Consider the following 26,471-nt stretch of genomic DNA (forward strand, 5'->3'; position numbering starts at 1 on the left):
GAACTTCGGCTAAAACTATCAGGCCTGCAATGTTATTCCATTTCATTGGTTTCATATATAAAACCTCACTAATGGGCAACTCCAAAAGTGTCGTACATTTTGACAACAATTTCTGGTTTCCTAGCCGAATGCTTGAGCAATAAAATAGTCTTTTTTTGTCAATGATAAAGCGAATGTGGGTAGTCATGTGAAAGACTGATAACCAACACAAAAAAAAAATCATTATGGGTAAATTATGGCTGAAAATGTGTGTCATACGGGATGCAGAAATCATTATATCCCGTAAGACACGCAACATTTTGAGCTCTAATTCACCTATGGACAACATATTTTTGTTGGTTGTCAGTTCGAGGTTCGAGCCCTGGTCATGTTATTCAGATGGTGACATTAAAGATCAGTCCCAGACGTAAATTATATCTGATTGATACACGTCTGACAAAAACTCAAATACACACACACACTTCATTGACACCTGCAGACCGTTTCATCAACATTTTTGTCTGACAAGTTGTCAGATCTGACATATTTCCTTGATTCTGATTGGCTGAAAGGGAATTTTACTATAGTAACTGTCAGATAAAATGGGACTTGTCGGATAAAACGTCCGACAAGTCCTTTCATGAAATGCTCCCCTGGTCTGCACTTACTTCTGTTCAAGCGATTCGCCCATCGACATTTCGCTGGGTAAGAGATGTCAGTGTGAAAAGGTACATTTTTTTCTTCACCAGGTAATCTAGGAATGCGTGCCAAAGAAGTTTGTTGCATCAAAATGAAGAGAGGGGTATTACTTAAAGAGATTCTTGCATAACAACTTATTGCGGATTATGAGGAAGATGGTCTCATACTTGTATGGTCAATTATTCCAGACCTAGTCCTTTTGCCAAACATCTAAATCATGGTTTTTAAATTAACTTTGAAACTGATGACAGATTGATTTGTCTTAACATTGCTTAAATCACAGTGGGATTGAGTGGGGTAAATGGCTTTTGTATAGTAAATGTACATGTATTGTGCCTATTAAAGAAATAGACTTAATTCTATGAAATAGTGAGTTTGATATCAGGCCATCTAAATTAAACACTAGAATGTATCATTTTCAGACCATTGCTGAATGCTGATAAAGCTTAAAAATGGCCTTTAAGAGAATTTTTAATTGTATGTTCACTATTTGTTTAGTCTGCTGGGCAAACCCTTCACTTGAGTTACGGGTCTGAATGTGCAGCCTACTCATGCCTTGTGTGCCAAAGGCAACAGCAAGATTTGTATGTGCTAGTCTTTGCGTGGAGGCACACTTGTTGATCAAAGTTCCAATCAGGGTCTGTGCCTGCAGACTAGTATTTGTTTGCTGTGAGGAACATATTTGTAACAATCAAAAAGTGAACTAGTCTGACAGTGAGTTTATATCTGAATAAGATAAAATGGATTCCACCCCTTCTAAAAGTTGCATAGTACATAAGTACATATAAAATCCTTGACTATTAAATTACATTTTATTCATCTTGTATTTCTTTTTTTATCTTTCCTATTTGGCAAACACTTGTGGTGTGGTGATTGCTTTTGACTGTAATTTTAATGCAGATATATGTATCAAAATATATATTTTTTTTACTATCATAAACAGTAAATGAATAACAGATGAATAAAAATGTCAGATCTATGCTAAAGATGAAAATGAGAACTTCATATCTAATGGAGATAGTTTCCAAGTCACTGACAAACAAAAAAAATCAATACCGGTACACCATCTCTATAAATTGTAAGTTATTTGTTGAAAATGTAAGAGCTTCCGCGGCCTTGATTTCTGTTAGTTATTGAAGTCCCCCTTCCCCATTTACTTGATGAACCAAGAGAGATGATGTTTATCTCAGTTGAGTTTCTTCTCGGTTAACCCAGTTTCCTCTTGCTAATGTGCTCAGAAAGGGAGGGAGATGTGTATCTTCTCAATACTGTATGTTCCAGATGATAGCTCTAGGCATCCAAGAACACAACATGTTGACCCACTCTGGGGGCATACAGTAGTTTGAAGGTTGTGTTTGCAACTGACAGAGAAACACATCTTCATCAATAATAACAAAAACATTAAATATTTAGAATTGACGGGGGGGGGGGGGTGTACGAACATGTATCTCAAACTGTTGATTGTGTTACCGGTATATGATAAAAGAAACATCACTTTGTGTATGTAATTCACTTCAAAGTGCATATTGAGAGAATCTGAGAGAAACCGAAAACATTATTAAGGGATTCATATTAAATAGTTTTAAAAACACGAGTAAAGAAATATTGGTATTCACCTAAAAAAAAACAATATAAAAGAAAGTTACACGCATTGATGTGTAACAATTCCTACATGTACATGTACAATAAGTGAAGAAGATCATGTATATTGTACAGACACCTATCAAGTAAAGTTCTAATATGATTTTAGTAATTCTGCTGATGTGCTTTTAAGTGGAAGTTTTATGAGCCTGGGGGGGGGGCAGTTTCACGAAGATTTAAAAGTATGGCTTAGAGCCGCACTTAAATACCGAGTTGCATACGGTATAAAAGGCTTGACCGCATTGGTCAGATCGTGTGATGAGGACGTGCACTAATGTGAATCTATCAATGAGATTGCGTGTTGCATATCATGTAAGCGTCGGCATTTAAGTGCAACTTAAGTCATTCTTAAATCTTTGTGAAACACCCCCCAGAGTAGATGTATTTCTGTCAATAATGCTGTTGTGTACTGTACATACAAATTCTGTTGTAGATGGATCTGCATTCTGGCTGTATTTTTGGCTTTGCTGATAAATTCTTCTTATCTTCACTGAAATCTGCTAATTAATATTTATCACTATGCAATCATTAAAGTAGCCAGGGGGCTGTTTTATAAAGCTGTTAAGAGCGACTTCAAGAATGACTGGCGAACTTTTCTTACGTGCTTATCCATCGTTAATGAATTTACCATTTTCCCCCGCATTTTCCACAAGAAAGGATCACCAGTCGTTCTTCAAGTTTCTCTTAATTTATGAACAGCTTTATGAAACACCCACCAGGGTTGATGTGATTATATCATTTCTCCTTTCAATAGTTGCAACATATTTGACTTCTAATGACTAATCTAATGATATTGGTTACAGCGATTCTTTTTCCTCATTCACTTTCAGTGTAATACTTTCTCCAGGCATCTTAGTTTCTCTGTAAGTACTGTTTCAACCACCTTCTAAATTGGCTGTTGTTGATAGACAAGATATTTACAATCCAGATGCGTGTTTATGCTGGATAGGTTGAGTTCAGAGGTTGAATTTGCATGATCAATAAAGTCAGATGAGTTTTTACCTTCATTTGAATTTCAAACCTATTAGTTTTTCTTTGATTTAGGATGCATATTCTTTTCTGCTTAACTGGGAAGTGTGTCATAAAGCTGTCCATGTATACATGCACAACAGGTAACCTGTATTAAATGAGATACACCCCCTATTCAGTGGGAGTAATTCAAATTTCCAGTTACTCCAATGGTGGCAATATTTGAATTTATTTTCATACTTCACAAGATAGCAACAATAATGTAATACAAGAAATACATTTGATTACATACAAAATACAAAGATGATGGCAATAAATAAAGTGAAATATAAAGGAACCTGCATAAAAAGCAGAGCTTGTAATGTCTGCAGGTTCCTTAAAGTAATTATGTAATTAGTACTCAAGGAGATCGGACACTAAAAAAAAAATCAGACTACAAAGGAAAGGCCAAAATTAGCGTATAATCGCGGCGTAAAGAATTAGAGGGAAAGTGCAGAAAATGTGAAATTAGAGGGTATGAGCAAAGAATGAAAAAATTCAAAACTATACCGCATTATACCTTTAAAAAGGTACAAATCAAATGCATTATATACATGTATATCTAATATACATATTCAGCCAGTGCGTCATTACGGGGTCCATAACTGGACAAATGAAATGATTTCAGTTTACATTTAAACATACTAAAGGATAAACAGCTAGTTATTTTGATTGGAAGATGATTCCAAAACCTTGGTCCTTCAAATATGGGGGGGGGGGGCACATTGAAATTTGAATTATAATTTTGTACAGCAGCGAATGAGAGAGGGTCATGTTGTCCCACTCTAGAGGGACCAGATATCTCATAAAAATTACTCTGTGTAAATGTGTCCATTATTAAAGCATATCTTTAGCTTTAAAGGGTCAATAATTATACTCGAGTATCATTATACATTCCAATGTTAACAACTCGTAATAGCCATTTGATCTTTTTTTCGACCGCCGAATCTCTGTTAGCATTTGAATATTCAAATAAATCATACCTAGCACCCCCTCTGTGTGGTTTGTTTATCATTTGTATGTTAAGAATTTTATAGGGATGTTATATAAAGTTAATCGCATAAAATATATATTAAGAAGCTACAGGGAAATTGAATAAAAAAATTTTAAACATAAAAAAATGCAAACCCCCCTAAAATGTGAAGGTTGATAACCACATTCTTGAAAGAGTTCAAAATTTCAAATACTTGGGCAAGTGGATTGAGTAGTCGCTTACCTGGCAAAAACAAGTTGATGCAAATAGCAAGAAAATAGGTAGACTAAGAAAGTACGTAACTCGATAGTACTAAACTTCTACATGTAGCTAATTAGTTTTATAGCTAATGCCTTGAACACCTCACTATAACTATTGCAGCCTTTCCTGAACTTAAAGGAGAATGAAACCTTTGGAACAAGATCGCTTGTGTGAAAACAGAAAAATCAAAGAAACAGATCAACGAAAGTTTGAGAAAAATCGGACAAATAATGAGAAAGTTATGAGCATTTGAATATTGCGATCACTAATGCTATGGAGATAGCGAATTGGCAATGTGACAAAGATGTGTGATGTCACTTGTGAACAACTCTCCCCATTACTTTAGTATATATTTCTCTAGAATTGCCTCTTTTATCACATATATCCATAAATCATGTGTTCTGTCTACATGAGGGCATGTAATACATATTTTTTAAGAATACATCATGGATAAAGAGTTTGTATCATCATAACAAAAAGCAAAAGAGAGACATTTTGAGGGTATTTTATAGTCCACCAAAGGGAAAGTTGTTCATCAGTGACATCACACATCCTTGTCGCATTGCCAATGTGAGGATCTCCATAGCATTAGTGATTGCAATATTCAAATGCTAATAACTTTCTCACTATTTGTCCGAGTTTTCTCAAACTTTCTTTATTCTTATTCTTTGATTTTTCTGTTTCTACACAAGCCTATTTGTTCTAAAGGTTTCATTCCCCTTTAACTGTTCACAATACTTTTCAGTTCACCACTAATAAATATCCATATAGATTTAGTTTCCTTTTGACAGTATAACTACAGTTTGTCTCTAGTGGAACATTTTCATTTGACACCAGCAAACATGAATATAGATTGGTTTACGATGAGTCATTAATCATGTCATAACTTATCATGATATCAGGCCTGCCTATCCCTTGCCTGACAGCCTGCCAAACTGTCCCTTCTGTTATTTGCAAGGTGATACCATGGGATACCCATTTAAACTGAACGGTTGCCATGAATACGGACATCAGACGTAATCGTAGAGTCATAGCAAGTACACTCACTGTAATTCAATGAAATGCAATGTGATGGGGATCTGCCAGCCGTGATTATGTATGAACGTGAGGTTGGGTTTTCAAACCGTGAACGATAGAGCGTAGTTTGATGTCTCTTGCTGGGTGTACAGTGTGTATCATAAAAGAGTTACTTAGGTTGGGTTTTTAAATCATGTAGGATAGAGCAAAGTTATGTCTCTTGCTTAATGTACAGTGTGTATCATAAAAAAGTGTCACAGGTTGGGTTTTCAAATCATGAAGTAGAAAGCACAGTTATGTCCCTTGCTTAATGTACAGTGTGTATCAAAAAGGAACTTGGGTTTGGTTTTCAAGCCATGAAGAATAAGGCTTAGTTATTTCTCTTGTTTGATGACAGTGTGTATCATAAAAGAGTGAGTGAGGTTGTGGATAGATTTCAAATTCCTGTGCCTTTCTGAAACCATATAAGCTTTTAAAGGTCAAGTTCACACCAGAAAAATGTGTACTTAAATAGAGAAAAATCAAACTAGCATAATGCATAAACTTTCATCAAAATTGGATGTAAAATAAGAAAGATATGAAATGTTCAAAGTTTCGCTATTTTCACAAAATAGTGACATGCACCATTCAGCAACACACAAATGAGACAGTCGATATCCCTCACTCACTATTCCTTTTTTTTTTTAATCCACAATTTATTGTTCGAAATAGACCTGAAGTGAATGATCGTGGGCCCGGCAGCCGCTGTGCAGCGCTAGATCGACAAGGCTCTATCCCTTTAGTCGTTGAACGCCAAACAGGGTAGCAGCAACTCCCATCTTTTAACGTCTTTTGGTCTGATGCGGCCGTGTTTGAACCCCCGACCTCCCGGTTGTGAGACGGACGCTCTACCAACTGTTTGAATTTTAGAATATTTCATTCTTTCTACAACTTTCAAAAGGCCGATTCCGTGAATTCCGTCTGTTTTCTGCGATTGCAGAAAATCACTGTCCCTAGAAGGACCAACTAGACTCAACCATACAGTGCGTCCCGGAAAAACGAAACCGAGATTTAGCGATCATTTATCACTTAATCATAAATAAAATAGACAAATGACCTACCAATTTAAAGCTTAGAATCCCCTCTTTCATCTGATATTACCTAGATTATTTCTTATTCACGCATGAGTGAGCAAAAACAATTTGAAGAAAGGATACCAAAAACTCATTTGGCGGGGGGTATCTGGGTTTCAAAAAGAAAACCACATTTCTGAAAAGTTCAATATCTGCTCTTTAATTTGGTACCTAAATTACAGAAAATGGTCAAGAAATAACAAAGTTCTGGTCATTTGAAATAAGGCTTTAATTTCAATAATTTCATAAAATGAAGAGGTTCTCCAGGCTGGCTTTCTAACTCACTCGACACTCCGTTTTGTTGACTATCAGCCATGCATTAAATCTTTTGTTCACCATGCGAAAGCTTCTGTGGGAAACCGGTGAAAACACGTTTATCTCATGAAATTATGGAAATACAAGCCTTATTTCAAATGACCAGAACTTTTTTATTTCTTGATCAAGCAGGTGCCAAATTGACCTTTCATGTGATGGGTCAAACAGCGTACTAAAGCTGCACTAATGAAAGTGGGAAATCAACAAATAATCAGCTTTATTTTTGACAGTGAATAGTGCACCGCTAATCATGTTGTGTTTTGTGATTGAGTTTTCAATCATGATATATGTTGCCATTTCAATTTGAGACCCGACATTGAACACACCCTTAGGCGAATATAAAGGCATCCTATTCTGTGCAGATAATTACAGAATGAATTTGTGTGTACTTTCGTACTGTACGCCATAAATATTCACAATTATTGTGATTATCATCATTATTACGATTGTTCTTTTTATTATCATTATTATTTTTTAATATTCTACCATTGATTTCCATCTTAGTATATTTTCTCTTCACTCTCTATAATAGCCTATGTGGTTGAAAAATACTGTTCTCATTAGTTTCTTATTATTTTCAATCTTTATTTTTTATCATTATTTGTACGTTACTACACATTGGGTTTTTTGTAATTTTTAATTAATTTATGGGATCATTAGATTCACCCTTGGTTTCCTAAATTCTTTAATATAAAGTCAATCTCTCTTGGGTTTCAATTAACATACAAAAATTTCTTTTAATTGATTGGCAAAATAAGAGGTACATGGATTTTTTGAGTGCATTCATTGATGCAAGTTGTATATATATTAATCTAATATTGTGAATGCGTTCAATGACACTATTGATTTACCCTGAGGAATGGCCCTCACGCAGCCTCTCTAATCTCCATTCATATCATCTCCCAATGCATGCGGGCTCTATTGTATTAACCAATAACAAATTTTTCATTTGACTCCCATCTCGTGTATGCATACAGGACTGGCTTTGACTGAGAGGTTGGGGCTTATTACACAGTCAACGCCACATCCTTTCAATACATCCTCGCCGTCCTCACGAGGAGCTAATTAAGTGTGTGATCACAGGGGAGAGCCGTCACAGGTGTCCCGTCGCTTCACACGCTACCTGTGATAAAGACATGAGAGGGGTCATCGAGTGACCTGGTCATCTCTTGACGGATTGTGAGCCTCTTTGAGTCACCGCGGAGGAGGCCGGTCAGTCCAGTTCTCACACGTACAGGTAAGGGGTGCAGGCCGGGCAAGGAGGTTGTAACAAACATGTAGATTTATGCATGGTGTTACGCTAGCTATTGCCTTGAATCGTACTATGTAATTAGGTGTGGACACTGTCTGTTCAGTATTGATCTATTGCATACCTACATGTTGGAAAGCTCCCCTATGTTATCCAGGAATAATGAGTTTGATGAATTGCAGCAGTTACATTCTGTTGCCTTTGAGATTGTCAGTTGAATGCATCATTTGAAGACATTTTTTGGTCAGTTATAATTGATAATGTCGTGATCTGATGAAAAACAAATATTTGACAACAGGCTCAAAGTGAAGATACATGTATATTCAATGATCCAATATTCCCCCAAACTTAGCTCCCTTTGCAGAGCATGTTGAGCCCAGCGCACAAACATGATCAAACAATTTTCTAACAAAATCACATTTTGTATTTAAGTTCAAGAAGTAAAACCATTAAATTTGAGGTTCAGCTTAGTACGGTTAAAATCCGAATACTGCTTTGCTGCAAGCCTCATGGTCGAAGCAAATCCAAAATAGCTTTAAGACATCCAATCAGGAGGTCTTTATGTTTTAAAATTAATTTTGCTTTTATAACGTATAGAGAAACTAGAAAGACACTGGAAATTTTATTTCAATATTCGTACTATGAGGAGCTTTGATTGTTGGGTTAGAGCTTTTGTACCAAAGGTTATTACAATTTCTTTGAAAATTGCATCCCTGGGCTAATAAATCAAATTTGGCGCCATTCCACACCACCACGCGCCAGTTGGGAGGCAGTTTGAGCCTCTGCACACCACGAGGCACCTTATTGGCGACACTAGGCGCCACAGCCGCTTTGCAATGGCACAAAATGGTGCCGGCCCAGTGGACTCCTGGTATAAGAGAACTGAGAAGGGAATATGCAAAAATGGTGTAAAGGGGACGGAGACGGGGACATTTGGGAAGGTTTTTTTTTTAAACATCCTAGACAAGATCAGGACAGGATAGGTCTGTCCTCATGCCAGAGTAGCACAGGAAGTGGTTATTTCTACAGGACATACTTTCAGATTAGTCTTAATTACTTGTGAAAGGGATGAGGTAGAGAAATCCATAATATACTATCAGTCTCTGATGACCCTGGGTAGCGTTTCATCAATATTTTTGTCCGACAAGTTGTCGGATCTGACAACTTTCCTTTCTTTTGATTGGCTCAGAAGCACTGTTACCATGGTAACTGTCGGATAAAACAGGATTCGTCGGATAAAACGTCTGACAAATCCTTTCATGAAACACTCCTATCGTCAGTGTGGATAGTGATTGGGATGTCCATGGACACTGATTTTGTGAGATCTTTTGTCGGGGGGGGGGGGGGGGTTGGATGTGATTAGACTACATTCTCCCATAGGCTGCAGTAGAGCTCCCCCCCCTGTTTGCTCATTCTACAGGCGCACTGACAAAAATGACTCCAAATGATGGATGGTTACCTGTATGTCATTGGGTGATTCAAGTTCAGTGTTGGTGTTAGAAGCACTTTGGGATTGTGTTTCCTAGCCACAAAAAAACCTAGTTTGAGATTCCACAAATGATCCAGTCAGCTTGACACCTAGAGAATGACTCTTTAAAACCAACTTCATTTCATGTTTGGTGCAATGCTATATAAAACTTGTCTAACACCAACACCGAAAGGTCATCACCGAACTTGAAGTCACTCATTGGAAAGAACGTTTTAACTTTTTTAATAGGTGGGATTGGAATTTTCAATGTTGAGACTGTAGTACATGTATTTCATCTGTCAGACAGCATAGCATGTTTACTGTAATATTGTTTGAGTTTTCATGGCTCAAGAAAAAATTCTGAGTTCCGTACCACAAAGGTTTATAGCAATTGATCATACGCTTGTTTTTATGATTGATTTTACAGTGTAGTCAATCGTAGAAAAATTGCTCTATGTTCATTGCTAAGCTTTGTGTTAAATTATACTACATAGTTTACCTAAGGCATATTCAAGGGTAATGTGAATCTTAACGCTTACTCTAGCGAATTAATAACAAACAAGGTTCAAGTATTTTACAGAAGCTACATTTACAACATTTCATTTGCTTAGATGAAATGATTTTTTTTTATTTGTTGTTGCAGATTTTTTTTAAACATTTGATGTGCAAGAAAGTAAACAAGAAAAGTAGGGGGGAAAGGGGAAACATGGGATATGGGTTTTCTCGACTGATTTTCAAAAATATATTTCTAAATTGACGAGATGTTGTCTTTTGAAATTAGTTCATTTTATCAAGGGAGAAGCATTTGCCATATAGATTTTAACCAGTTCTATTGATGAGGTGGTCTTTTACGTGTAAACTGTATAGAAAGTGTCATATCCGGTTTTTTTACATTTCTACATGTACATCTGTGACTGAGAGAGAATGGTGAAACCAACGGCATCAACTATGCTGAAGTGTGTGGGGAGTGTGCAAGTTGCAGTTTCATTCAGTTGAAAACCAAGTTATAGTTGCCATAGTATGTGAATTTTATTTTTAATAAGAACAAGGATTTCATTTTCATTATATAATTGCACTAACAGCTTGATTATTTTCATGTTGGGCATTAAACTGTATTCATCTTATTCTAGAGGTTTTTTTTAATGATTTGTCTCCTTTTCTTACCATTTTGTAGTCTGTGGACAACATATCTTCGATTGAGACTGAATTCATCTCTTTTGCCTGCTTGGCGATAAAAGACTCTGGAAAGGACACCTTCGAATTAAATCGTAATGGCCTCTGTGTGGAAGAGACTGCAGAGGGTCGGCAAGAGAGCTGCCAAGTTCAAGTTCACCGGTTCGCTTCATGAGTTGGCCGTGGAGGCTACCAAAAAGTGGTAAGTATTTCCAGGATGGAAGGTGGTAGGATAATAGGGAGGTTTGGGTCACATATCAGACATGTCAGCGTGGAGATGACTTTAGCCGACCATCATCTGCTTTATGTTGATAGCGTATTAAGATGGTGGAGCAGAGCATCGCAAGACATGGAGCTTACAAAAGCAGGACGGTCATTTTGCTTTATTTCTTTCCTTGATCATTCGGGGATATCCATGTTCACATGAATAGTGACTGTACAGGTGACCGCAAACCTTATGATTGGTCTGCGACCCGATTTCAGAATAAAATGTAGTAGAATTGGATGCTAATATTGACACTTGGAATATCTTATTTTGTAATGTTCGAAATCATCGTACGAATACCTATGTTCAAATCTGTGACTATGCTATCATCCTTCATTGAATAAAAGCAAATTTGATATCTAGTCGCAATGACGTCATAGCAGTCGTACGATTGGCTACGATTTGAAACTAATTTGGCCTTTACTCCAAAATAAAGGTGTGCAATCTTTCAAAATGGTTATATTAATATTCTTTCAATAAATTTAACCACAAATAAAATGATATGTTCCATTTACATTTTCAGAAAATGAGCAAAGTGAGATTTGTTCCAAAATTGGATCGCGAACACGTCGTAAGGTGTGTGGTGGCCTTAACAGTTGGTATTAGTCTTGGTTGCTCATGCACAAGAGACACTGCAATAGACATAAAGGCCCTACCACATTGTTCCATGCAAGCCTTGAATGTGACTTCTTTTGCAACTTGCAGGTCACCCACATTGAGTGTATCTCACACATGCAGTTGCCTGCAGGAGAACACGCGAGTCTGATTTTCCTGCAGAAAAGTTTTGAACAGGCTTGACACTTTGTTGCTGGTGAGTTGCAGGTGATTGCCCGCAAATCACCCACAAGGCTGGTGGCGGCGTCAACATCAAATTTTAACCGAAGGTTAAGTTTTTGAAATGACAGCATAACGTAGAAATTATATAGTTCATTATGGTCAATCAAGTATTACTAAATATCCTGCTTGAGTTTCAGGTCACATGATTAAGGTCAAAGGTCATTTAGGGTCAATGAACTTAGACCTTGTTGGGGGAGTCAATATCGATATAAAAAAATGTTTTGTTGATAGTTTATATGCATGTACATTTCAATTCGAGAGTGTGAAATCTAGGGCATCAGACAGTTTTGGTGACTCATGAATGCAGCACAATCGATTAGTAAAAACTTCTAAAATCTCTTTATAGATTATTTAATTCTATCCAATTAAGGAATGGAATATCCTATCCGGATATCATTTGAAGAATAATGCAACTGTAAATGTTATTGTAATGGCATTCATCTAAAGGAATACTGCTAAAAGATTTGTAATTGTACCACAATATATACACAACAAAAAAGTAAGTCCCCCCGAAATAAAATTGCTGAAACTTTTGAACGGAATTATTTTAAGATATGATATTTCGAAAGTGGTTTTCTACACTCATTGGGCAACTCCTGGGAAAATATGAGATTGATCGGTTGAGTCATGCATGAGTAATCAAAGATTGAATTAAAAATGACCATTTTTGAAAGTCACAAGTGTCGTGTTTCACATTGCGCAAGTACAATGTTGGACAAAAATTGTTTTTTTTAGGTGAATTTTATGGTGTTATACTGGTTTATCCATCATTTAAGCCACTCCACACACAATTTTGATATCGTATGTTCATGGTTTAGTGAGCACATTGTATTGCAGGGGCCGCGGAAGCGGGGGGGGTTTAAGCCCCCCCCCACTTTTTTTCAAAAAACATGTACAAAAATGTAAAAATGACCATACGATTGTGATTTTTTGCATGGTCAGCCCCCACCCTCCCACTTTTGGCTCAGCCCCCCCCCCCCCCACTTTGAAAACTGTTCCTTGGTCCCTGTATTGTGACGGGTTATGGTAGTATCCTTTACAACTTGCTAGATTATGTTAAAATTTGAAAATGTTGGTGGCTCCCCCGATTATAGGCCCCTCCCCCATTTTAAAATTCTGGGTCCACCACTAATTTGTCCATAAATTAAACTGATCATGAGAAATTGTTACGAAAAGAATACATTTATGCCGTATAAAAAGTATTCATTCCTAAGTTTTCGAATGTGCTCGCTCAACCATGAAAATGTTTTAAGTTCGGAAAGTGTGTGGTGATAGAAATGATGGATGATAAAACAAAAATATTTGAAACCGAATTTGCCCTCAATATTCACTTTATTACCCTTTAAAATGAGTCTGTGACATTGAAAATACCAATTTTCACACTTTGATGCGTGCTCACTCATCCATGAATGAACATATCGATTTCATTTTTGCGCAGAATTCTGCCCTTAGGTTGATAAACATTACTGCCAAATGACATTGCTAAAGACAGCCTTGAAAAAAAGTTCCACCATATTGAATGAGGGGTTACTTATTCTTAAACATATGCACCCATAATGTACACAATTCTATGAGAGAAGAAGTCAAAATTTTCACAAATATGAAATGAGGGTTTGTTTCATGGACGGTTTTTGCTACTTCTGCCAACAGTTATTTCATGAAACTTCGCACATGGCTTCAGAGTAACACTATCCAAAAGGCGCGCACACCAAAATAACCATTCAACACAGAGTGGGGCCAAGGCTTTGAACTTTCTTCTCATTTGCATAATTTTCGAATATTGTGTGCTCACTGATGCATTAAACATCGGGATTTTCATAAAAATCAAATCAAATGAACTATGCAAGGAGGTTTTCAACAGATATCCATAGTTACGAATTGCATTTTTTCCAATAACGTAAAAAAGAGAGCATCACATTCCACATGTTCATTCAAGCGTGAATGTTTAATTAAACGCCTTTGAATCATTGAAGCATGTTAAATGGTCGTGAACATAACGAAAAAGTTGAGAAAAGATCATTTTCAGTTCCCAAAATGAAACAATACTTGCCTATGATATTTGAAAATCGTATTTTTTGTTTTTATTAAATGTTCATTGAACCGTGAAACGATGAATATTGTTGAAGATACTCTTCCCCAAAATAACTGTCATCATATTCTTTCATTCTTACTGATATAAATGTGTAAAAAAGCCAATTATTGCAAATTTGGACTTGTGTTTATTCAACCGTGAAATTTAGCCGAAAAAGTTGTATCGTACTTTAGAAAGTACCTTTTACAAGCCTTCTGACTATTTTTCATGATAAGAATATGGAATTAGTTCCAATAAAATGGAATCAAAGTCATGATTTTTGGCTTGTGACTTTCGAAAAGTGACATTTTTGCCTTCTTACGGTGCTCACTGAAGCATGTCGCAAAATAAGTCCACAACATTTACTCAGAGGGTAGCTTATAAAATTACCTACACGCTCATGTAAAAATATACATAAAAACTCCATTGGTTGGGAAATTATTGATGTTTGTTTAAGGGGGACTTACTTTTTTTGTTGTGTATATATGTAGAATATACACATTTTGTTGAGTTGATCTCTCTGTCTTGCACTGTGTTTGACATTTAACGCAAGCTTTTGGAGTGATAAAGATCAATGATTTCCTGAACAAGAATGCTCCATAGTTCCTATGTACTATAAATAATCCCAGCATCATCCTAATATAGCTCTCTGTTCTTTTCTATGATGTGAGTAAGTTGGCTCTCAATCAGCTGACTGTATTCAATATTCCCAAAATAAACCTGTCAAATCATTACAGTGCTCCCTCTGGTGTTTAAGATTGTCATTTCTGAATTTTTTTTTTCTAGGCAGCACAGCCATTCAGTGACTTTTTTCTAGCAGTTTCAGATGACTGGGGTGAAATTTGTAGTTGTTTTTTTTGTGATGGTGGTGGTAGTGGGGTAGATGGGGTGGGGGCTTTCTTTTTTTTCTTTTTTTTTTGAAGATGCTGAATTTAGAATTATCTTCATTTTATAATGAAATCATATCCATGGCATTACAAATTTTTGTTGATATTATTTATTTATTTTCTTTTTTGCTTTCATGTTTTATTTTCATAACGAACTGACATTGCAGAAGTTTGAGGCAATGGATTTTGTATAGTTTGTTTGAAAATCTATTATTTGATCATATAATATTGGGCATACCTTTGAAAAAATAAAGGAAAATGGGAAAGCTGTATTTTTTTCTTATTAACTTATTTATGGAATACAATGGAATATAATTCCTCAATTCACAAAACAGCCATCAATCAAATATACAATAGAATGCTCATCAAGATGGGTATGAAGCAAGTTTGGTTTCAGCAACAGGTTTATAATAATTAAAATCATGGGTAGCAAGAGCTACCCCATTAACCCTCTATAGCCTCAGCTATTTTGAAATTGCATTGCCGGGGGGGGGGGGGGGTGGCTTATTTGCCGCCCCCCCCCCCCCACCAGATTCGGGTAGAAGTTCATGATAAAAATTGATGCATACATCACCATGATGTAATCTCCAAAATTGGATAGTTAATTGTCCTATTAAAAAATACAGAAGTAGATGAAAGGAACTCTCAGCAAGAGTACACTGATTTGTAGAAGATTGCCCTCTTGTGTTCAGATTATGTACAGTCTCCAACACAGTGCTCGTTGTACACAACATCCAACAGGCTCTCTCCTATTGTTGACGATTTGGAACCATTTGATTTAGGAGAAGACTGACCTCTAGTGTCTGTAACTGAGAAGTCTAGTACCTTGCAGTGAAATTAGGTTAAAAAATGATCTAGTTCAGAATAATTGATGCCCTTTCTTGTGATTCTTTTGGCAGTAGTTGATTTAAGATAAAAAGTTTACAAAAAAAATCATGGTCAGGTTAACACATTTCATTCTTTAGTTCATTTTAATATTTATTTATTCATGTTTTCCTTCTAAAGTTTGTTCAACACTCTTGTTTGTTTTTTTTTGTACATTTACAATACTTTAAGTTCAGACCAAGTATGTATTCATCTACTGGTAGCAATTTGTATGTATGATGAAGTGAACGGTCATCGACATTTATTGTTCAAACAAATGTTCTTTTCCCCTCTCTTCAGTAAAGAAGTGGAGGCTTCTTCAAATGAGACACATATTTGGGAATTCTATTAAAAGTCTTTCCTCTATTATCCTGCAGAGTATGAAATGAAAAGTGGATACTATAGATTGAACTGCTAAGTCTTTGATAGTCATGGTTATTACCTTAATCCTGTTTAATGTCCCCCAATCCCTGGCATTAAAAATTGTGTGAACTACTGGGTATTTCATCAAAGAGAACACACCTTTGCGATGAGTAGGGGTGAGAGGTTGTTAAAGATTTCAAGCAACATCATTTTATGATCCATTCACAAGACTTTCACATCATCCCCCCCTCTCTCTCTGTCTCTCACCATCTCTAGGTTTCTCTATCTTTTTTGAGTTGTGGTAAGATGCAGAGGGTGTTTAAGAAACAAGTGCGCTAATCTGAACTAACAAATAAGAAATAAGAGTTATCCCCTTCACCCTATCAACCCACTCACTTCCTTGATGCACCCACCATCCAGCACCCTTTTAGCTTCCCACTCACTCACCCTTGGGAGATGAGATTCACAATGGCTGTTCCATTGCCTGGGGAATTCAAATGACGTTTCTCTGCACCGCAAGAGATCTTTATTCTTTTCCCTTTCTATTGTGTCATCTTCTCCTTCATGAAGACCATCAACTACCCCCTATTGTAGGGGCTAATAACCACTTCTCACACCAGCAGGGACTGTGCAGTGGTGACGAGATGGGTAATTACTGAAAGAAGAGTCCTTTGCATTCAAGTCTCCTTCTTTTTCTTCTTCTTTCTTTTTTTTTCTTCTATTTCTTCTTCTTCCTCTTCCTCTTCCTCTTTTTCTTCTTCGTCTTCTTCTCCTCCTCCTTTTTTTCCCATCTTTATCTGTCTTCTCCTTCTTTTCTTCTTTCATCATCCCCTTCTTCTTCTTCATCTTTTTCTTTTTCCCATCTTTATCTCTCTTTTTAGTTATCTTACCAGTTAGCTCATCTTTTTTCAGATGTTAGAGCTCATCTCAGCTGAAACATAATTTCTCTGAAGCATTTCACGAAACAAGTATTTACATACTAATGAAATCCATGCATTTGATTGGCTGGGACCAGATTTGTCAGTGAAAAATCAACCGACAAGATGCTTCATGGACTACTGGACCTAGTAAGGTCCACGGTGAAACACACCACATGACACAGAATATGAATAAGGCTTTCGCCCTTTCCTGGATCTGTGATATCTTCCAGTAACATCTTGACAATGAATAAATATAATGAAAACATTGATAGAAGAGACATTTCTCTTCTTCCACAGTTTCTCCAAATATACATGGCTTTTGTTTGGTATTGGTTTCATGTTTGAGATATTTTATTTATTTCTGGGCCCCGTCTTACAAAGAGTTACGATTGATCCGATCAATCGCAACTATGGACGGCCAGCAATGTCAACATCTATTATGCATGTTTGTTCAAAATATTTTCTAGCTATGATGTATGTTCATGCATTCATTGTTTTCTTGAAAAATCGCTGCGCTTCTCTTTGCATATAAAGGACATTGTGCAAATTTTTCGTAGAAAAAATATGTCACTGATGGATTTCCATAGAGTTATGATTGATCGGATCAATCGTAACTCTTTGTAAGACGGGGCCCTGAATGATAAGCTAGAGATTTGCTAGAGAGCAGTAATTAATGATGTAATTGCCATATCTGATAGGTCTATTTTCAATTTATTTCAGCCACCATCACTAACATGGATTTAGTCGATTCCAAAACACAATAGATTTATTACTTATTTTGACTGCCTTCACAGACATTATCCATCCCTTCCAAATCGTGCTATTATATTTGTTTTGATTGGATTCTGTTGCCTTTTTCTTACAATGTTAAATGCCCCAGGTACATTGTCGTGCATCTGGATCACAGCATATTGAAACAAAAATGACCTGGGGCAGGTGTAGAGTTTGAATGACATTCTGTGATATAAATAATTTAACGACCATTTATCTATTGATCCCTTGTGAGTACTAGAGATGCTTGTGGCTTTCATCCATATAATTAATATCTGACATATTTTGATTGATAATGTGTTGAAATTATGGGTATTCATGTCATTTTGTCCTTATCCGATTTCCACCTGTAAAGTCCTATTCAGTGCATTAGATTCACCCGTCTTAATACAATGTAGGTAATTGAAGGGGATGACCATCGATATACTGATCCCATCAATTTAATGAAGACCTCTTGTATTGTTAACATGAGATCAAGGATTTTCTATCAATAAAAAGAGGATGTAAACAACTTCAGTACGAATAAAAAAATAAATTTCAATTTAGTTCAGCCGGAGTACAGCACTTATCTTCTCAAAGAATCTGAATATTTTAGTTTTCATTGCTTTTATAAAGTGGACAGAGGTAAAATTAAAAACATACAAGTTTCCTCTATCCCTGAAATTATAAATGATTTGGAGTTATCTTTATAAAGAGATTGTTTTTTCCTATTTGGATAGATGTGGATAGTAAAAAGTATAGTTTGGAAATATACTTTAAAAGGATTGTCCGGGCTGAAAATATTTATATCTATAATACATAGAGTAGAATTCACTGAGCAAAATGCTGAAAATTTCATCAAAATCGGATAACAAATAATAAAGTTATTGAAGTTTAAAGTTTACCAATATTTTGTGAAAACAGTTGTCATGAATATTCATTTGGTGGGCTGATGATGTCACATCCCCAATTTCCATTTTCTTATGTTATTACATAAAATCATATTTTTTAAAATTATTTCATATGTGTGTGAATAATATGTCTCCCTTATGATAAAATAAGTTGCAGCAATAAATATCTAATGCACTAAATCAGTTGTCAATCCAATTTTTCTAGTTCTTGGAAGTTCTTGGGTCGCTTGGTACAGTGGTTAGAGCATTGGACTCATAATCGCAAGGTTGTGAGTTCGAATCCCAACTCTGCCATTGTCTCCACTTTAATAAAAAGGCCCGCGAGTGATATCTGTCTTCTATAACATCAGCCACTATGACTGATTAACCTAGACGTAAAATGTTTCATTGGTAATTGGTTATATACCAGCTTGGCGTTTACCAGCAATATGCTGTCCTGCCGAGTTCCTACGGGAGTTACTACAAACAAAAAAAGTTGAATAAACTTGTATTATACTTCATATAATAAAATACAAAAGAACAAGTGGGAATGTGACATCATCACCACACCTAATGAATATTCATGACAACTGTTTTCACAAAATATTGCTAAAGATTAAAATTCAATAACTTTGTTATTTGTTATCCGATTTTGGTGGAAGAGCCGTGGTGTAGTGGTTCTGACTCTCGCCTTGTAAACAGAGGGTTGTGTGTTCGAATCCCATCGCGGCCTAGCGTCTTTTGGCAAGGCGTTAATCCACACTTTGCCACTCTCGACCCAGGTGCTAAATGGGTACCCGGTAGGATGCGAAAGATATTGTATGTTTGATTTTGCCAGCGCCATAATGTGGCTGCGACGAATGCAATGACCGGGGTAATAATGTGCCGTAACGCTTTGGGCCATTCTGGGAAAAGCGCTTTATAAATATTGGCTATTATTTTTAATATTATTTTCGGCATTGTGCTCAGTGAATTCTACTCTCTATTTATTAAGCTATAAATAGTTTCAGCTTGGACCATCCCTTTAATTTTGAGAATGAATGATATTGTGGAATCTGTAATTGAATATTTTTTGAGTAGCATTGCATCATGATGAGTGTTTGAAATTCTGGCATACTAGATGGTTGAATCACCCATCCATTTCCAACCAGGGATGGGTGATTAAAAGAATCTTGTAGGAATCTTAAAAAGGAAGGAAGAAGACCTCATTGTGAAGGAATGTAGTAGCCATTGTCCAGTTTTTGGCGAGTGACCATCAAGTGGACAAAGAGCGATACACATGACAGCTCATCTAGCTCTCAGAGGTATCGATCGGCTAGTAGCTCCTTTCATTTCTTCATGCTGCGATGCCCATTCATCAAACCCCCTTCTTTTCTTTGTTTCTATCTTCCTTTGTGATGGAAGGAGGGATGGTCTACTGATGATGCCCAACCAAGAAGGGTATGGGGGGGGGAGCCCACAAGCCACAATAAAAGAGTTATAATCAATCGCACAAAAGTCCCGTGAATAGATTTGAATAGGGATAATAAAAGGAAAGCAATTGAAAGGAGGATGGTTTCATCTGGCTTCCTGAAGAATGCTGACCCTACAATCTTGGTTTGATTCACAGGATTAATGCCTAAGCTGATGTACAATGCAGATTAGCAGTCTTAAAAAAAAAAAGAAGAAAGCTGAGATTGTAAGTTGGCGAAGGAAAATGAGTGATGGAAAGCTTCAGTAATGTCCGATTGGCCTCTAAAAAGTGTCTCTCCTTCTAACAGGTGTGTGGATTTTGGCCGCTGGCCTGGGCCCTGGGGATAATTTACACCTCTATCAGCTTACATATCAAATAAATATACTTCACATTACCTTTTCTTTTGCAAGGTGACTCATCCCTTTAAATGATAAAATCCCTTCCTTAAGGACGTTATGCTACGAGGTCATAAGATAGTGACGTCTTCAGAATGTTACATCCCCATTATTATGACCACTAGCAAGAGTTGATCGAAAACAGCCGTTTTAACATTTTTTTGTACCAGCTACATATAGGTGGTTTGAATAAAATGACTGTAGAGCGGTAGAGCAAATGTGACCAAGCCAAGCTATTAATGATTAAAACCATATGAATTTTGCTGGAAATGGAATTATTTCTTCTCTTGAATGAATGGAGAATGAGAATGGGAAGACTGGAGTCATGAAACTATTAGTTCATTTTCTTCATAGTACCGCAGGCAGTATCACTGTGAATTTTCATACTGTAGCAGCTTTGATAGGAAGGATCTTCACAATGCGCCTTTCTTGTGAACTAGATATCATTTGATGAAAACTATTATTAAAAGTTTAAATTAAACTATTAATGCAGACTCAAAGCCAGGGGCACTCTTTTAGCATAAAAAATAATTAAACACCTATGATCATTCACAGTATTGCTCCAAGTTTGATTTTCTTTAACAAGATGAATTCTTTCAGAATTCTGAAAATTGTCTTATGAGAAATATTCTTGTATCTTTTCTTGTAAATTTTCTGAAAATTGTCTTATGAGAAATATTCTTGTATCTTTTCTTGTAAATTTTCTTGTAAATGTCGCTGAGCACGTATGGTGTCAGCGCAAGAATAATGCTTAAAGTTAAAAACGGCGCATAAATATCCCTTTGTGAAAGAAAACATATCGAGATAAAAGGTATTCTGAAAATTTTCTTATCTTTGCGTTCTTTTAACTTCCTTGGAAAAAACAAGAAAATTTACAAGAGGTAGGGGGTTATTGTAACTTATTGTTGCATGCGATATTTGTCTGTCTGCAATAATTATTTCTTGCTGCATTCCGCAAGAACATCATGTCTTTCAAAGGGAGACATTCCAAAGACATTATAACGATGGATTGGTAGACTTTTCAGCAATAAAAAATTGAAATTATGCCTCATATCAACAATGCGCTTCATTCTATTGGTTGACCTAAGCATATAACAAGCTTGATGATTGGTTGATAATGAAAAATTGGGCGTGTCAGAGATAACATAGGGGATGTCCTTACAGAGATTAGACAATTTTCAGAATGCCAAGTTAAGAGAATTTTAGCAAGCTGTTCTCTCGCTGACTTACAAGAAAAGATAAGACAATTTTCAGATTACCACCCCAGACAATATTTGTTCATTCTGCCGTATCAAGTGGAGGATCCCACTCATGACCGCTTCTGGATCTTTCATTTTCCAGCCTATCTCTTTCCTTTCTTGATAATTATAGTACTAAGGTTTTATATAGTGCAAATTACAGTTAGCATTCTAAAAATATGGAATTAGAGGAAGAAAGAAAAATAAAATATTGAACTTACATATGTCATCACCTTTCATTTCTTTTTTTTTTAATGCCAAAAGTAAACTCATATAAAAATATGTTTTATCTGACAGTTACCTAGGAACTGTGCTTATCAGCCAATTATGATCTAAGAAAATTGTCAGATCTGACAACTTGTCGGACAACAAGCATTGATGAACTGATCCCCTGAAATCAATTCAGTGATGAACCAAATCAGAAGTCAGTGATGTCTTTAGTTTGAAGCAGAAGAATGTTTGCATCACAACATTATATTTTGATTAATCTGGACAGCTAACATTCTTCAGGAAAATTCATTGTAGATTAAAAAAAAAAACATTGATTACTTCCTGTTGCTCTAGTATGCTCTCTTGTATCCTGATTTCAAGAAAAGAGATTTCCCAATTGTTCAGGTTCAAGACCATGGGTTTTATTTTGAAAAGACTTCTAATTTGTGAGTCTCTCTTTCTCTCTTCCTCTCCGCCCACTGGGTCTGAACAATTGGCAATCAAGGTCCTACTTCAAGATCATCAGCATGAATAGTAGGATCAGTATTGCCTTCATTAGGTTTCAGATTATTCCTGGGAAAACCTCAAAATAATACTTAATTGAGAAGTAAGAATAGAATCCATACCTCGACACATCTGACATCCTTCATATTTTTCATTTCCTTCTAGACATATTTATTTCAAGTGTTCTCTTGAACAATTGAAACCCGTCAAGTTTTCATGGTGTTTGAAATAATTTATGACATCATTGCATGGAAAATATCTTGTATATTGACTTTGGAGTCTTGAATTTTACCCTATTTTTTGTTTCTTATTTCTACTGTTAAATCTAAGCCAATTGCTGATAAAGTGCCCCTTTTTCAGCTAATTTTTCCAAAAAAAATGTATGTAATTTACATTTTACCATGGATAATTATTTGTTAAACATGATGGATGTACAGTTACAATCTAATCATGTGATTTTTTGTTTTGTTTACAGAGTATGGGGTCTCATTAATTCCAATCATAAAGAAAAATGTCTCAAAGCAAGAGCCAATATTCCCCCTGAAATTGCAGCTACAAACAGAGTAGCTGCAATCAGAACCTGTGGGATCACTTAGAAGCCCTCTGTGTGGGTCGCATTAATTCCAATCATAAATTAATTGATACAAAAAAATGTCTCAAAGCAAGAGCCAATATTCCTCCTGACATTGCAGCTCCAAACAGAGCGAGTCTTTTTGGGTCAGAACCTGTGGGATCGTTTAGGAGCCCTCTGTATGTGATTTAGGGTCTGTTTTCAACAGTTGTTCTGGCTAAAAACCTGGTGTGCCTACACAAGAACAGTGAGGATTACCATTGTAAAAGGTGAATACTTTCTAAACCAGCCCCGGGGTACACACTGCATGGAAGGTCCCATGTGCTTCTAATACAGCAGCACCCTTTCATTATCACTAACACAGCAATAAGTAGATGGAACTAGGGGGGAAAGGAAGGGGAAGGGGAGGGGGTTACAACTAATGCATGAAATATCAAACCCTACATTTTTTTTTCCATCGGGTGAGAATCAATTTGACCAATTATTTCCAACAATTATTCCATGGAAGTTTGCCGGCCGAGAACACCGGTTTGTAATACTGCACGCTTGCTAGAAATGTATCCGCTTCTGCATTGTGCTTAAGTGTCAGAAACCCAGTATACTATTGCAAACGATCGTGACGCTGGCCAAAAAATCCCCATCGCCCGTTGTACATCAGTGGGCCTTGTGTCAACACTGAAGTAGTTTTCGTGCGGAATGTCGGAAACAGCTTGTCAATTTGTCAATCAATCTTGCAATTGGCAACACCTGGGCTTATCTAGACCAGTCACTATTGTGACATTGACCAAATCTATAGGTGTCATGACATTTGAAAATTGAATTGATGGCGGCAACTCTTTGAAATTTAAGTACCTGTGTTCATTTATTACTGACTTAATACTGTATTCATTCCAGAAAAGTTCTTTTGACTAGACAGAAAATAAAATTCACACTCTGTGACTGTATGAAACCATAAAAATGATTGTATTCATTAACCATTTCAATTTTAAAAAGAAATATCTTCTTTTTTATTCTTGCATTAATCTCCTAATAGTACTACCCATTTGGAATAAATCTTTGTTGAATACTATCAATACTTTCCATGTTGTTTTCCTTTTTGAAACTTTGTATTTGACCTGCGACTCTCTTAAAAAGACATCATTACAATATAATATGACCACTGTTCCAGAATGAAGTTTTGTGGTATCTTTCAAATATAGTTAGTTTTGATCAAATCCTGTTTTTTTTTAGGTTATGGCTCTATGGAATCAAGGTATTGAGTATATATAACTGTTAACAGCAACTTGAAGCATTCTAAATCATTCAGCTTTGGATAGTGTAATGATTTAGCTTGTATCTACAATTGTCATTTCCCTTAAGATCTTCCTTGTATAGACATTTGAAACCAAACAGTACCTCAAATAGTGAAATGGGACTTAGCAGATAAGAAGATTCTTATTTGCTTTTTCTTCTCAAAATTTTGTATTATCTGTTTTAATCAGGTAATCTCTTATTGTGCAGAAACATATCCCCATAAGACAAGCTAATCACCATTGTCCACATTAGAATTGGAGCTTAGTGCTAAGGATCAAGAAAAGAATTAGTCCAGATCTTCAAATCCCCACCATCCACTTCAAATACTTGTATATGAACCCTTCTGTTAAAGGTTTAGGACCTTTCTCTGTGATGAGAACGCATTGTAATGGAGACATCATTGGACTGTGAAAAATTGGTTCATTATAAGTTCCAAACTGTATCACTTTTGATCCAGGAAAAAAAAATTCACAGGAGCTTGGGGTGATTTTGCCTCCATAATGCTCAAAATAGGCCAGGAAATAAATCAATTTTGAAAAAAAATGGAAAATCCACATTTACCTCAATATTAAAGCTTATCCAATGTAGCAGATGTAGGCAGTAGGTTGTGGAAAGTAACCCCCGAAAATAAAATGAAAAAAATTTTGCCGGGTTTGATCCAAACATTATTCTTTCTTCTTGAAATCATGTTCTGTTTGTTGTTAGTCATATTTGCAGTCCATCACATACATTTTTTCTCTTAATGTAAGGTTGTTCGCAGTTTGTAAAACCCTAATGAATTTATAAAAACTGCGTGATGAAATTTTCCTCCGAAGTTGATCGGTGATTGCGAGAATGTGAGCATGAGAGAGAGTGAAAAGAGAGAGATGCATTCATGATTTGTTTTGGGTTGATTAATTTTTTTTTTTGGGGGGGGTCTAATTGGTAAAAAATGAGAAAATCTCTACCTTGCAATCTCATTAGAAATGTAAGCATCTTTTTGATATAAGACACCAGGGCCCTGTTGTACAAAGAGTTACGATTCATTCGATCAATCGTAACTCTATGGAAATCCATTAGTGTCATAATTTTTTCTACGAAAACTTTGCACAATGTCCTTTTCATGCAAAGAGAAGCGCAGTGAATTTTCAAGAAAACAATTAATACATGAAGATACATCACAGCTAGAAAATATTTTGAACAAACATGCATAATAGATTTTGACGTTGCTGGCCATCCATAGTTGCGATTGATCGGATCAATCGTAACTCTTTGTACAACAGGGCCCAGATATTAGCAGTCTCATCCCCCATTGGCTTCAACATCCTCTTACTCTGGGATGAGATCTTGAGGTTGTAATAGGATTCTAGGTGTTTGATATCAAACCCACCAGCTAGCACTGACTCTGCTGGATTCTAATCCTATCAAAGTTTTAGACAATTTAAGATGATTGCCTTCCCTGATCAACTGCTTGTAAGACTATCCCTTCTGTAATTGTTTGCAAACATGGGAATTAGCACCAAATTAGAGATGTTTGTGGTAATAAGCACATATTTCATTGAGACTGAAGTGTTTAAGACTGTATTAGCCAAGTATTAGACGTAAAATAGGATATGTGTTGACTTAACACCCTCACCTGCAGGGTGTAACACCGAAGCAGATTGGGTTATACAAACAAGCATTTACTCTGGTTTTATTCCAAAGATGGCTTTATTCCGTTTATCTTCAAGATTACTGATATCCCCTATTCTATTGTGCTGCACTTAAATACCATATAACATGTTCTTCAACTGGTTTTCTCAATTTGATGTAATGAGCTTTATGTTATTGGCAATTGTTACCTGGGTGGTCTTGCCCTTTTCAACAAATTTGTACAAATGATAACAATTACTTAAATGTTATAATGTCTGGTTGATGAAATAGTTGTCATTGTTGTGAGCTCATTGAAAAACTGGTAAATCTGATCAATGATATTTAAATCCACTGAATCAAGTGTCGCTTCTGTCAGAGTTAAGTCTGGATCTATACTCTGGTGTAGCTCTAAGAAATGCAGTCAGAATTAATCATTACTATTATATGAATTTAT

General features: G+C 36.1%; 1 protein-coding gene across 6 annotated transcripts in view; it reads left to right on the forward strand.

Moving 5' to 3' along the window:
* LOC121418260 (EH domain-binding protein 1-like) overlaps positions 1–26,471 on the forward strand; it is a 93,394-nt gene that overhangs the window by 19,533 nt on the left and 47,390 nt on the right. For all 6 annotated transcript variants that reach the window (XM_041612021.1, XM_041612020.1, XM_041612024.1 and 3 more), the window contains 2 exons: positions 7,983–8,242; positions 10,897–11,097. In XM_041612021.1, coding sequence (XP_041467955.1) covers positions 10,994–11,097 — 104 coding nt within the window. In that variant the 5' untranslated portion in view covers positions 7,983–8,242; positions 10,897–10,993. The remainder of the gene's footprint in view (positions 1–7,982; positions 8,243–10,896; positions 11,098–26,471) is intronic.

The sequence above is a fragment of the Lytechinus variegatus genome, chromosome 7 (genome assembly GCF_018143015.1).
Source record: "Lytechinus variegatus isolate NC3 chromosome 7, Lvar_3.0, whole genome shotgun sequence".
Lineage (NCBI taxonomy): Eukaryota > Metazoa > Echinodermata > Echinoidea > Temnopleuroida > Toxopneustidae > Lytechinus > Lytechinus variegatus.